The sequence below is a fragment of the Hipposideros armiger genome, unplaced genomic scaffold (genome assembly GCF_001890085.2).
Source record: "Hipposideros armiger isolate ML-2016 unplaced genomic scaffold, ASM189008v1 scaffold_1171, whole genome shotgun sequence".
Lineage (NCBI taxonomy): Eukaryota > Metazoa > Chordata > Mammalia > Chiroptera > Hipposideridae > Hipposideros > Hipposideros armiger.
Genome location: NW_017732521.1, coordinates 151,895 through 166,904, shown reverse-complemented (window position 1 = coordinate 166,904; position 15,010 = coordinate 151,895). Strand labels below are relative to the sequence as shown.

Here is a 15,010-nt window from a genome sequence, read left to right as displayed (position 1 = left end):
CTCACAGGGATCTAAACAGTCTGAGCACGAATCCCATACAAGCTGTTCCAAATAGTATTTTTAGTATGGTCAGGGCTTAGTACCCACAATCCCCTGTACAGGTGAAAAACTATGAGCACATGGCTTGAGTTGAATGCAGGTTGAAACATGGGCCCCAACCACCCCTCCTCCATGCACCTTTGGGCAGTCCATAAAGCACACGACTATTTGCATGGGCAAAACAGGTAATATGCTGCTGCATGTAAGACACACAGAGCACTCGACTCCTGTTTGCTCAGAGCTCACAACTGAAGACAGTGTGGGCAGACAGCAAATCAAGGTTAGTTTGTCACACTTAAAGTAATACCAGGTAGCTGGATGTAACTTGTACTTCCACCAGTCTCCCAAGTTGTCACCGCTGCCATCCTAAAAGCACCCCTTTCCATAGTTGTCAGTTTTTTTCTCATGTCAAGAGAATTTCCCATACTTAAGGGTTCACTGGGAAGCACGCTTAATTTTTTTAAAAATATTTTTATTGGGGAATTGGGGGGTGGGAACAGTGCTGGGGAATTGGGGGAAGGGGAACAGACAACTTGCTGTCCTTTTTTTTGTTCTTCAGTCTAGCTGTGGAGAACATTGCTTCACTGGCCCAAGTTAGCACCATCATTGCGCTCTTCCCAGGCGAGGGAGATCAGTCGCCGGCTTCTGGACGGCCACTCACAGTGGCTGCTGGCCACTCACGCTGGCTGCGGACTACACACATGGGAGCCCATGGCAACCCACTGCCACAGGGGCTGCAGCCTACGCCATCGCCGGCGACTCACGGCAGCCCAGCTCCAGGTTGATGTTGTTCAGCATCTTAGCTGTAGAGGGCAGTGTCACTGGCCCTCATATGTGGGATCCGAACCGGGGCCCTCTGGTGTTCCAAGCCAGCTCTTAACCAATGTGCCACTTGGCCGGCCCGCAAGCTTAACTTTAAAAAAAAAAATTGTGGTGAAGTATATACAACAAAATTTATCATTTTAACCATTTTTGATTTAGTACATTCATAGTATTGTGTAACCATCACCACCATCCATCTCTAGAACTTTTTCATCATCTCAAACTGAAACTCTGTATCCCTTAAATTAAAAACTAGCTCCTCATTCCCCTCTCCCCTCAGCCCCTTAACTTCAAATATGATGAGGATAGTATTTTTTGAGTGATAATCATTTCTTGCTGACTTTCTTATATGCAACCCTCCTTTGATTCAGCCAGAGGTACTCCTTGCTTTGGGAAGTGTTAGGATGATTAAAGGAAAAGTGAAATGAAAAAGAGTCAAATGTTCAGGCTCTAACTTCCAAAAGTACTTTTTAAAAAAAGATTTTATTGGGGAATTGGGGGAGGGGAACAGTGTTGGGGAATTGGGAAAGGGGACCGACAAGTTGCTGTCCTTTAGTTTGTTCTGCAGTCTAGTTGTGGAGGATGTCGCTTCACTGGCCCATGTTGGTATTATGATCATTGTGCTCTTCCCGGGTAGGGCAGTCACTCGCTGGCCATTGGACAGTTGCTCACAGCGGCTCACGGTGGCTCACGGCAGCTCACAAAAGCTCACGCCCACTACCGGCCAGCCCCACTGCAGCCTACACAGTCACCAGGGACTCATGGCAGCCCAGCTCCCGGTTGAGCTGTTGTTCACCATCTTAGCTGTAGAGGGCGCAGCATCACTAGCCCTCATCTGGGATCTGAACTGGGGCCTTGATGCTCAGAGCTGACGTCCCAAGCCAACCCCTAACCAATGCGCCACTCAGTTGGCCCCCAAAGTACTTTTGAGCTCCTGGCTTTCAATAAAAATCCAGGCTTTTCAGAGCGAGACAAAGGTCCTTCCAAATTCCAAAAGCTAACTCAAGATAAGCTTGTCTTTTACTGTACACATTTTTAGGAGATGAAAAAAAATCACCAAGCAGCATAATAAGTATTTAAAAAAATATTTAAGTGGCTATTGTGGGTGAGTATCAAGATTTCTGTTTAACGTGGAAGACAGAACAAGGATGGGAAGTTCAGGCGGCAAGGGTCAGCGCATTTATGAATTAAAATCTGCTTTTCCAAGTCTCTATCTTGGGACTGTTCGAGGATAGATTGACTTACTCTTGTATTTTTACACTTGATCTTAGCCAAAAGGCCAAGAAGCGATGACTCTTGTATTTTTATGGTGGGGTCATGCTCTCCCCAAACTGCATGACTTCCATGTTTCCTCCTAACACTGAGATCGTGTGATTTTGTTTTAAGTGCAACTATAATTATGGTGCTTCCTAAAGTGTGGTCCTGTCTATGGAAAGTAGGTGAGTTTTATAGTTTTCAGTGGATGGAATCAACATGGACACAAAATGTTTCATGGAAAGGGGCCTATGGGGTTATCCCCATGTTTCTACACACAGCAAATAGCAAAGGCTTCTGGGTAAAAACAACAACAACAACAAAATGACAATAAAATTTAAAGCCACGCTCACCATAAAAAACAGGTCACTAGTTTGATGAAATGAAGAAAAATAAGGACCACTGGGTGATTTCCCCCCCCCCTAAGATTACATTATTCAATTGAAAGAAATGTCTATTATTGTAACATTAAAACTTTTCAATTTTTTTAATCTTTTTTTTTTAGGCATTACAATGTTTTTAAAAATTGAAGGAGGGGATGATTGGTGGTAGCATTTGATAGTTGTCGCTGTTTCTAAGTGGTCTTACTTTGCAAAACAGAGTGTCAGTTTCCCGTGTTCTTTATTGAAATTGTACTATTCCATGAAATTCCCACAGTGTGGAAACCACTGGCACAGGGTTCACAGTCAGTAAGACATATTCTTTATTGGAAAACAGCTTCCTGCTACAGCTTTGGGGGCAGAGAGAAGTAAAATTCATTTTTATTTCTTATTTTCAAGATAGCATTCCTGCCAAAATGATGAAAGAGAATCCAATCAAGAGTTTATGGAGGAAGGGCCGGCTGAGTGGTTCAGTTGGTTAAGAGCTCGCTCAAGAGTTTGAGCTCTGAGCAACAGCGGTTTGATTCCCTGCCAGAGCTGAGCTGCTGCTGAGCTGCCAATGGGTGGCAGAATGGCTCAGCTAAAAAAAAAAAAAAAAAAAATTTATGGAGGGAAAAGTTCAATGTCATCAGGAGAAAGCAATTGGATGAATTCACAAATCAGAACAGTCTACAAAGGTAAATAACAGGTTTTGCATTTTTACCCTAGTGCTGGGTGTTCTCTGAATCAGAGGCCTTTAGTGGGGGTCTTCACTATTTACTGCCTGTGTTGACTGATAAAGCCCTCCAGTAATTTCCCAGTACCAAGGTGGGCAGGGATATGGCTGGATGGCTGACTCCCAGGTGCAGCAATATTCAGAGATAGGAGAACTGGGAACCCTGGGCCAGATGGCAGGGGAGCCACGCAAAGAGAAGAGACCAGAACACCGGTAAGGCTGCCTTCCCAGTGAGAGATGCCTGCATAGACATCAAACCAGATGGAGAAACACATCGACCGTAACACACTGGTCCACAACTGTTGACAATTAACGAGCATTTAAAATAAGTCACTGGATAAGAGAACTCCACATGTCAGAAAATCCTACAACTTACATACGAAAAAAATGGAACTTCATAAATATTTCCCTGATTTGAAAGTAATCCTAAAATTTTGTATGGCATTATAAAAAAATGAGTTTTGAAACTGAAACTTTTCTAAACTATCAATAACTATAACTAATAGTTTTTGTCTCTCACGATGGTGGAAAGATTGAATTTTCTTTTTATTCTTGCTCAGAGAGTGATATTCTAAAAGCAAAAACTGTATTAAAATGTATTTAAGGCATGTCAATAGTTAATAGATAAAAATGTTTCCTGGGGAAAAAGAAAACCCCATAGAGAACAACACAAATGCAATTTTTTTGCTCTGCAAGAAATGCTTCTCTGCTTGGATTTTAATTGCAAGTGACAAAATCCAAAAGTAAACGTGTCATGTCCAGTCCAGCATACAGAAAAAATGTGCATAAAGGTGTTTATTCCAGCTTTATTTATAATAGTGGAACTCCTGAGTGTTTCGTGGTCGGGAGGTTAAATCAATTGGGATATGACAGCACTGTCGTAGTGTTATGCATCCATTAAAACTGATGTTTCTAAAGAGCTTCTAATAACATAGAAAAATAGCTGTCATAGTATTAGGTTAAAAGAAAACAAGCTATAAAAGTGTACGTTTTGTATGGTTTCAGTTACATTAAAATATGTTATAAAAAATAGCCAAAGGGATAAAAACTCTCATTGCATCAAATTGCCCGGAAAGCCAAGAGCACTGCCAAGTCGGGGAGGTCCAGCGCGGAGGGCTGTGGGTTGCTGACTTCAGAGCAGCGCAAGGCAGGAGGAGCAACACTCAGCGTTCTCCTTCCCAGAGAGTGTTGGTCAGAGTCAGGTGATAGAGAGGAGGCAGGGCTGACCTCCTTCTAGGGAGACTGGCCTTCCCTTGTTGGGAGACAGAAAGAATACGAGGGGTGCTGGCGGTGACTCACCCTGAGGGCTCTGCAGAGCCGGTGGGGCTCACAAGGCCGGGATAGGGCGTGGAGGTGTGGGGAGAAGAAAGCTCTCCTGATGCTCTGTTAGTCACCTTGCTTGTGGGAAATGGGTGCTCAAGGCTGAATCAGTGAGAATCAAGGCTCCTGGATGGAAGGACAGATTCTCTTTATGTCCTGAGACGCCCTCACCTCAAGAAGTAGAGACACACACAAACACACACACTTATACACAATACACACCCCACACTCATTCACACAGAAACACACACTTATACACAATGCACATATCACTCACTTATACACACATCACACACATGCTTATATACAATACACACACCACACACACACTTATACACAATACACACTCCACACACATAAGCACACACTTATACACAATACACACATCACACACATACACACTTATACAAAATACACATATCACACACATACACACTTATACACAGTACATCACACACACAACTATACACAATACACACAATACACATACAAATGCACAAACATACACATATATACAATACACACATCACATATATACTTATACACAAGATGCACAACACACATACACATACACAAACACATTTATACATAATACACACATGAACAAACATACTGACATACACATATGCACACACTCCCACACAAAAACACATTTATAACATATGTGCACACATACACTTACATATAGGCACACATACACATTTATCTGCACATGTACACATACAACACACATACACATACACTCACGCACACACTTATGCACATATAAGCAAATGTACACATATGCATGCGCACTTACACAACACACACGTGCATGTATACACTTATGACACACATATACACATGAAGGGGTTCTATCTAAGGAGACTCCCAAAGATATCCCACTTTGACACATGGTTTATTTTGCCTGAAGACAATCAAGATCCAGCAGATTGAAGAAAAACTTTTACCGCTCCCTTAATTACCTAGAAGTATTTAGTTAGGAGATGAGGGCAGGCCCAGAAAAAGAGCTATTGCCAGAGGTAACATTTCATCTGAAAGTCCCATCTGTATGGCAGGGCAAATATCTGCTTTTCTCATTGTTCTGTAATTACCTGTCTCCCCTTTGAAACCCCAGGCCCCCATCACATTCCTTAGCTCAGGTTTGGCATATAAGCCTCAACTGCCCAACTGGCCCTTGAGTCTCATATTTTTATGGGGCTTGTAAAAAAAATAATAATGGGGGCTGGCCCAGTGGCTCAGTTGGTTAAGAGCATGAGCTCTGAGCAACAGGGTCGCTGGCTCATTCCCACATGGGCCAGTGAGCTGTGCCCCAGCTGAGCTGCCGCTGAGCTGTCAACTGGTGGCAGGATGGCTCAGCTGGTGAGAGCACGTGCTCCTAACAACAAGGTTGCCGGTTGGACTCCTGCATGATGATGGGCTATGCCCACCCGCGACTAAGATTGAACACTGCAAGTTGAGCTGAGCTGCCCTGAGCTGCTGATGGTCGGCCGGATGGCGACTGGACTTGGAGCTGAGCTAGCTGCACCCTCCACAGCTAAGATTGAAGGACAACTTGGATGTCCCCCTCCCCAATTCCCCAACATTGTTCCCCTTCCCCAACTCCCCAATGCAATCTTAAAAAAAAAAAAAAAAAAGAATGGAAGCACTTTAAAATGGAGTTGAGACTGAAATCCCAGAGGACTGAAATCCCTTGCATGTCTCACTCCTAAACCTTTAAAATGTTAAAATAAGGCAAAGTAACCTGTGGACTGGGCCTAAAGCAACATATGTTTCAAAGAACTGTTTGAAAGGATAACAAGAAAGCAGATATTATGAATAGCAGACTGATGACTATCGGACTGAAAATTAAAAACTTTCTTTAGAACTAGTGTCACTATGTTTGCTTATCTGCACCAATAGAAATGCCTTCCTTCTATTGATTGTTCCTTCTATTAATTGTTCCCCTGCCCATTCTCATAAATACCTATTGCCTTTGTCTCCTAGTTGGAAACTATTTGGGTTTCTGCCTGAAATCAGTATTTCCTGAATAGCTGGGGTTTTTTTGTTTGTTTATGTTTTGTTTTTCAAATAAATGCTTGTTGACTCTCACTTTGGTCTTTTATTTTTAGGTTAACAGGCTCACACATGTAATTAAATTAGTTTTTCTCCTGTGACTATGTCTATGTCAATTTGGTTATTAGACCAGCCAAAGAACTTAGAAGGATAAAGTAAAACTTTTTCTCCCCAACAACACACAATACATTACAATATAAATTCTTAGCAGAGGAGTATAAAAGACCCCCAGATGGCCGAACAGTCCGAATCATTAATAACTGAACAGTAAAATTTTGTCTAAATCTCTTAAACTTGTTTTTTCCAGTCCTCAAAGAGCATGGTTAAACCAAACCACCTGTAAGTCTCTTTTCATTATAAAATTCTGCTATTTCAGTGAAACAATGTTTGTACACACAGACCCAAGACTGAAAACCTACCTCTGTAAGTGGAGGGCCGGGAAAGACTAAAGAAAGAAGCTGGCCACTATGGTCTGGGAATGAACAGAGTTTATTAAGGAAAATTTACGTTACATGGTGTGTCTTGGGTGGTGGCAAGACAAAGTGGATATCCCTCAAGCTTCTTGGCAGGCACTAAAGAACTATATAGATCAGGGCAGGATGGCTAGGGGTACTGCAGTGTGACTCATCCCAGATAAGGGAAAATGCCTTACATGCTTGCCCAGGGCAGACCAACAGCCTGTACCAGGAGCCAGCATGCTGTAGGGCAGAGGAGAGAGGTGCATCAGACTTCTCTGTAGGGAATTACAGGAAGTAATCTCCATTCTGACCCAGATCTAGCTCATGGGTCTGGCAGCAGTCATGTCATGGTACAGTCTCTCCTCCACAGACAAGACACTTCATCTACCAAGAGCTTGTGTTGGTCTCTTCTCTATACCCCTGACTGGAAACCCACAGGCTGGAGTCACTGCCTTAAGCGCCTGAACGGCCGCCTTCACCAAGCGTCCTGAGCCTAGCACAGCCCAATCCCAGGGGACTTCTGCTGTCATTTGTGAAACTCCTTTTCGGCCCCTCCTCCCCACGCCCACACATGTCTTCACTCTTTTTTGAGCAAAGAGTTAGCTTTGTAAACAACAATCATGAGCCAACCACCATCTGAGGGGGGTGGTCCTTGGGTTATTTCCTACTCCGCCACCCGCATGTCTAGAGGTACAGATGGAAGATTGCTGGCTGCTCCTTGAAATTCCCTTTCTGGGGCACATCCCTTTCTTCCCTCTGGCCAGGCTGTTTGGCTGGGACAGACACTGCTCTTCCTGTCCCGTCCATGTCTGGAAGCTGCTGAGTCCTAGGCATGAGGGTCTGAGGCTCAGGCCTCTCATCAGCTTGTGACTTTTGTTTGTTATGATACAGCCTGACCTCATCCTCAGGTTGTGACCCAAAGCACAGATATAATCCCTGAAAATAGCCCCCGAGAGCGAATTCCTCAGGCAGCTGCTGAGTTAAGTTCCGTGTCCGGCCTCGCTGAGCAAGCCCAGGCCTGCTCTGCTTTGTGCCCTGTTGTGAGCCTGGGGCAGGTGCCTGTAATAGGTGCTCAGCAAACATCTAGAAAATGATGAATCAGAGCACTTACAGCCTCATAAACAGCTTGGACTGATTAAGTCCTCAGGAATCCAATGTCCTGAAAAGACTATGGGGCCATCCCATGTATAAATTCAAACTGAAACAAACAAACAAAACTAAACAGTAAATAAAAACAAAAGCCAAACAAAATTCTTACTTCTCCCCCCAATAATAACCACTTTAAAGGTTTTCTCTGAAATAACAAAAATTAAATTCTTTTGAAAAGCAATCTATCATTGCTTTTCTATCCCCCCTGCTTTTCTGGGCTGCTCTAAACACAGTGAGTAGTCGTGTACAGTTCTTTGCAGGCTTTCCTGTTACATCGATAGTGTTAGATTCCAGTTTTATCTTGTTTCTCTTCTTTTTAAAAAATTGTGAATAAAGAGATATAACATAAAAGTTGTCACTTTAACCATTTTAACTGCACAGTGTAAGGGCATTAAGTACATTCACATTACTGTGCAGCCATCACCACCATCCATCTCCTGAACTTTTCTCATCTTGCAAAACTGAAATGATCTTTTTTACTCTTAATGAAGGCCTTCTGCTTTGAAGCTCAGCTCTCCCACTGCCCTCTGGGGTTCACAGCCTGGCTGGCATCTAACCACTCTTTATGCAGGAATAGCTAGCGCTGGCTCTACATTTTGGAGTGGCTTTTCAGGGGTTACACTGTCAGGGTTCAGTAAGACCTCTGTGGACTCTGGACATAGATGGGGCCAAAAAGAGTTGTATAATTTCAGGGAATCCTGTAGTTTTTTTTTTGTTTTGTTTGTTTGTTTTGTTTGTAATTGGGGGGTTGGGGGAGGGGAACAGCACTGGGGAATCTGGGGAAGGGGAACAGACAAGTTGCTGTTGTTTTGTTCTTCAGTTTAGTTGTGGAGGATGTTGCTTTACTGGCCCAAGCTGACACCATCATTGCACTCTTCCTGGGTAAGGCAGATCAGTCACCGGCTTCTGGACGGCCACTCACGGCAGCTGCTGGCTGCTCATGCTGGCTGCCGGCTACACACGGTAGCTTATGGCAACCCACTGCAGCAGGGACGGCAGCCTACTTCCGTAGCTATAGCCGGCGACTCATGGCAGCCCTGCTCCAGGTTGAACCATTGTTCAGCATCTTAGCTGTAGAGGGCAGTGTCACTGGCCCTCATGTGTGGGATCTGAACCGGGGCCCTCGGGCATCATTTTGTTTGAAAAGTAAATAAGTAAATAAAGAGAGAAGAGAGGGATAAAGCAAATGTAGCAAACTGTAAACAATTGGTCAATTTAGGTGTAAAGTATATGATGATTCATTGTATTATTTTGCACTTCTCTGAAGGCTTGAAATTTCTCCGAAAAAGATTCAGAATGTTATATTGTTATGTAAAATTTTAACACACATACATAAAAATGGTCTAGAACAGGGGTCGGCAAACTGTGGCTTGTGAGCCAAATGCAGCTCTTTGGGTACATACATGTGGTTCTGAAGTAAAATTGAAAATGAAAATAAAACTATCACAGTGTCATTTATAAAAATTTTAAAGGATATTATTCACATAATGGTGACTTCATTTGTTTTATGGTTCTTGAATAATTTTTAAATTGTTGTGAAGGACAGGATTGGCTCTTCCACCTCAAAAGTTTGCCGACCCCTGGTCTAGAAAGATACGCCATCATGACAATGGTTGGCCCTGAGAAGGGGAAGAGAGGAATGAGGTTACAGGTGATGGTCAGAGGGGACTTTACCTTTACCGGTCACATGTATTTCTTTAAAAAGCAAAAGTCAGAAAGAAAAAAAAATGTGACAAAAATTCCTTTCTGGAACACTTACCCCGCCTTTCTTCCCTCCCTGTTCTGAGCTAGTTCTACAAATAATGGTGATTCAAGGTGGACTCTGTTCTCACATGGAAGCTGAAACTCTGCACCTGTTTGCACCAGGAATATTTTTCTGTCCGTGGTCTGGTTTAAATATTAGAGATGCCCTCTCTGTGATTCCTTCAAAACTGAGCCTTTGATTAAAAATTCCTGGAGGGCAGAGCCAGTATCCAGTTCACCATAAGGCATTTGGTAGGACACTGTCAGCAATTCAGTCCCAGACGCTGCCAACTCTTCAGGGCCATGGAAGACACACTGATAAACGAACCATCCCAAATTGGAGGAGCCTAAGGAGACCAATGATGAAGTGCAGTGTGGGGTCCTGACATAGAAAAAAGACATCAGAAGGACAACTGGTGAAATTTGAATAAGATCCAAAGACTAGTTACCAGGCCACAGTGACAGTACTGGAGGAGGGGTTGGGGGCCAATCACAGCGGGGGGGGGGCACTTGATTTAGATTTCCCTTCTTTTTTTCTCCCTGTCTATGTTTATGTCTTCATTTATTTCCCTACTGAAGTTCAAGGGCAAGGAGGAATGTGATACCAAATAAAATGTATTAAACTCTATAATCTAGAGAGTTGCTGGACAAATATCAGAAGGCAAAAAAATGCTGTGCCAAAGGAGTGAATTTATTATTATGGTTAAATCATTTTTAACACCCAGTAGCATCTTATCATTGTGAGCTTTGATCCTTTACTTTTCCCCATCCGTGGATTCAATTACTTCAGAGTGTTGCTGGAGGGGCCAGGAGACTAGCTGGTAGTTTCACTGAAGTTCAAAGACTGACACAATCACTGTGTGAGACTCCATTTTCAAGGTCACTGACTTCAGGATTCCATTTTAATTTCAAGCCTACATGATCCACACAAACTAGCCACAGGGTGAGATGTGGCACCTGAGGTTGGAGAGGCAGCTTCTGGTTCTTAAAATTCTCAGAATTGCCTGTGGTGTTTAATATTCAGAACTGTTCTTCTAGGGCCGGCTGAGTGGCGCGTTGGTTAAGAGCTGGCTTGGGACGCCAGCTCTGAGCAGCAGGGCCCCAGTTCGGATCTCACATGGGGGCCAGTGACACTGTCCTCTACAGCTAAGAGCATGAACAACAGCTCGACCTGGAGCTGGGCTGCCGTGAGTCACAGGCGACAGCGTAGGCTGCAGCCCCTGCTGTAGTGGGCTGCCATAAGCTACCGTGTGTGGCCGGCAGTCGGTGTGAGCTGCGAAGAGCCGCGGTGAGCGGCCGTCCAGAGGTCAGCGAGTGATCTGCCTCACCCGGGAAGAGTGCAATGATAATACCAACATGGGCCAGTGAAGCAACGTCCTCCACAACTAGACTGAAGAGCAAAAGGACAGCAACTTCTCTGTTCCCCTTCCCCAACTCCCCAATAAAATCTTAAAAAACAAAACAAAAAAAAGAACTGTTCTTCTAGCCCCAGACTATCTCACACAGTCCCCTGATTTCACATGATGGAAGAACATGCAGCCTCTGTCCTTTTGGTGGGGAAGGTCATATGATGCAATGAGAACCGAGCTCCCAAACCCCACCACAGTGCTTAATGTAACATAACCTGGAGCAAAGGTTCCCATTTCTTGATCATTTCTGCTGATCTCTGCTTACTGTGTCTTACTGTCTCAGGACATCCTCTTTTCACTGCTGTCTCTCGATTATTTGTGAATCAAGAGGTCTGTTTGGAGCTGATAACATCCATGGAGGGCAGACCTGAAGACTGCAGGAATCATAGCTCAGCACCAGGTGCCCAGGGGACAGAAGAGAGGCCCGGTCACCCAGGGCAGCGGAAACTGTGTTTCCTAACTAACAGAAACTGTAAAACAAACAAACCAAAGCAAAACAAAACAACAGCTCTTAGTGTGACTAGGAGAGCAGACACCACAGTTCAGAAAATTACCGGAGGCTGAGTGATAGTCACAAGTCTGGAAATATTACGTAGGTGAGCAGTTTCCCCTTTGCCTCCCCAGGCTCACACTCCCTTCAGACTCTGGAATTGGGGACAGAAGGGAATCCCTGGAGCCCCTCCCAGACCCCTGCCTGGGCTCAAGGACTCAGCTTTCCGCTGTGGATCTGCTGGGCTATGTACCTGAGGTCGTCCTGGCTGGCCAGGGGGTTCAGCTGGTCCTGTATGTCACATGCGAACTGCTACAGTGATATTAGGTGGTTGGGCCCGTTGAGCTTTCTCCAGAAAGGCAGCGAGAAGATGATTTTCCCACACAGGGGAGCCATTGCAGGACAGACTTAGAACACGCAGGATGGGACAGGCCTCCATGCAGCTGCGGGGACTCAGGAGGAGCCGGCTAGAAACACCGCCACTCATTTCTGCATTGCGGCATGTCGTTCTTGGGGTGAGTTGGTGCTTTTGTGGTGGAGCCCTGGGTAGTCCTTTCTTCAGTGTTGCCTTTAAGCAGAATCTATCTATCAAATATAAAATTTTGTAGAGGCTTTTCATTCTTGTGGTCATGTTAAATTGATGGTGAGGGTCTCAATGTTGGTTTTGGAATTGTTGACTCAATCAATTAATGTTCCCCAACTCCTAATGTTTTACTTCCACCTTCCTTCACCTTGAATGATAGTTTCAGCCAGGTGATGGTCACTTTATGAACAAAGACAGAGGAAAAGGGAGTAAGTATTATTATATCTAGTAGAGTGGGGTTTTACCAGTACATTAGGTAGTCATGGGAACTGTTGTTGAAATGTGATTTCAAATTTGACTTATTTTTGGTAATTGGCTTGAAGTAGGTTTTTCATCTCTTATTTGGGTAAATAAATCAGTCTATTTACAGACTCATAATAATCAACACAATTTCCTAACTAAAAACCACCCCAGCCACACACCACGTTGAATCATTCATTAGGCAGTCCCCTCTGGGAGCCTATCTTAATGCCAGCTACATTCCACTCCCTATTCAAAAATCAAAATTTCCAAAATAAAGGCAGGTTATTTGGCGGGTTCTGCCTGCCTGACTTCAGGAGTTGGGGGGCAGGATGTGAAGCAGACATCATGCCCCACCCCAGCTCAAAACCCATCAAGGACCCCCTATAGCCCGGGGAGCACAGCCCCTAGTCCCACCTGGCAGGAGCAATGGGAACCCCTCACAGATCACTGTTCTTGATTGCTGACCACTGGTTTCTGTGACCAGGTTCTTCTGAGACCAGCCAGACTACCCCCACTGCTGACTGTGCCACATTGAGGCCCCAATCAGAAAGTAAAGGCAGGGCTTCATGAGAGAGGAAAGGGTTCCTGAAAGTTCCAACAGCTCATCTGGAACCTGAGCCTGCTGGGAAATGCCACATTTCCCATCAGGGAAGCAGTAAACTCTAACTAGAGGAGGCAACTGCCTGGCACTGGGGAGAGGACATCCTCCACATTTACACTCAGGCTGGGGCAGCAGGAACATTCCAGGGGGCATCTTAGTATTTTTACATTGAGATATTTGCCACTTTTATTCCAAGTTCAGATAGCTTTTTGAATACTGTGGATAGTAGTCTTTTATGTGTCAAAAGCATTGAGAATATTTTTTCCCAATCTATCTCAACTTCTAACTTTGCTTATGCAACTAGTTGGCCAGATTTTTTTTTTTTAACTTTTATGTTGTCAAATAGGGATATTTTCTCAGAAAACTTATGGGGTTTTCTATCTTGGTTTAAAAGGTTTCCCAGTGTAGTCCAAAGTTATTTTTAAAACACATTCTCATAAAGGGCCATTCAAGATATTGGGGTGTTTTTTTTTTTTACATTAAAAGTTTTAATCTGCCTATAATTTATTTTTGGGTTACATAGTGAGTAGGAGTTCAACCTTAGTTCTTTCTAGGCAAATAGCCAGCTGTACTACATCCTTTATTAAATAAACATTTTCCCTAATAAGTTGAAATAACGTCTTTGTTTTCTATTATATTTCAGTGCATGTGATTTACTTCTATACATTCTGATCTATTCCACTTATTGACTGATTTTTAAAATTGATTGATTGATTGATTACAGAACCTTTATTATGTTTCGTTTATTCTTCCATTGAAATATATAGTTTCTAAAAAAGTGTTCTCAGTCTCATTCATACGCTAACTGGAACTGTATTAAATTTATATAACTTGGGAAAATTAAACATTTAGTAAGACATTGCCATTCAAGATCAGTCTCATTCCATTTGTTCATTTATTATTTTATGTTCCCTTCAATAAATTTTGTTGGTGATTTTTTTTCCTACTTGTTTGCAAGTAGAAAATATTTTCTAAATATTTCACAACAAATCACTTTTGAATTGCTTTTGTAATTTGTAAAAGGCAAATTCACTTTATTTATTATTATTATTTTTAACTTTCTGGCCACCCACTGGAAGCTCAGCTCAAGTCATTGTCTTCAATCTAGTTGCAGAGGGTGCAGTTCACTTGCCCATGTGGGACTCGAACTGGCTACCCTATTGCTCAGAGCTCAGACTCTAACCAACTGAGCCACCCGGCTGGTGCCACAAGTTCACTTTAAACAAACCACTAAACTGTCTGGAATTTCATACACTCTTAGGTGTTCACTTTGCCCGTAACAATTCTATCTCATGGCCACCTCCTTGTTTCTCTACTTTACCTACCTCATCCCAAACCAATAGGATAAAAACATGTCTTTGCAGCCACCTTGTACTGGGTCACTGAAAATGGAACCAAACCAAGAGGGCAGGACAAAGAGATCAACTAACAGGGTCACTGGATGGGCTGGGCAAAGGTTGAGTTCCAGCTATCCCCAGATATACTCACCGGAACACCCTGGCTCCGTATTTCCTGCAGGTGATTTTCAAGTACCTTCATGTCCTTAGACCCAGAGGCCCCAGCATCCAGAACAAACAGCTTATTTGAAATGTGAAGATCATTTCCAAACCTAAGGGAAGAGCCATAGCCTCATCAGTGTGACACAGTCTCACCAGGTGTTTCTAGGGCAGGGCCAGGCTCCTACTGGCCCTAAAGGCTGGTTGGAGGCCAGGAAGTTTTGGTGACTTTGCAGAGGCCCCTCCCTTCCTG

The 15,010-nt window shown here is 43.6% G+C and overlaps 1 protein-coding gene and 1 long non-coding RNA gene across 2 annotated transcripts in view; one reads left to right on the top strand and one right to left on the bottom strand.

Moving 5' to 3' along the window:
• Positions 1-914: 914 nt before the first annotated feature.
• Positions 915-14,959, bottom strand: LOC109376692 (uncharacterized). Its single transcript, XR_002122771.1, has 3 exons — positions 14,750-14,959; positions 12,088-12,597; positions 915-952 (listed from the first exon to the last, which is right to left on the bottom strand). It is a non-coding gene; the product is annotated as an uncharacterized LOC109376692 (long non-coding RNA).
• The window catches only part of LOC109376690 (probable ATP-dependent RNA helicase DDX58), a 39,338-nt gene continuing 36,595 nt past the window's right edge, over positions 12,268-15,010 (top strand). Inside the window, exon 1 of the mRNA XM_019632773.1 lies at positions 12,268-12,349. Coding sequence (XP_019488318.1) covers positions 12,336-12,349 — 14 coding nt within the window. The 5' untranslated portion in view covers positions 12,268-12,335. The remainder of the gene's footprint in view (positions 12,350-15,010) is intronic.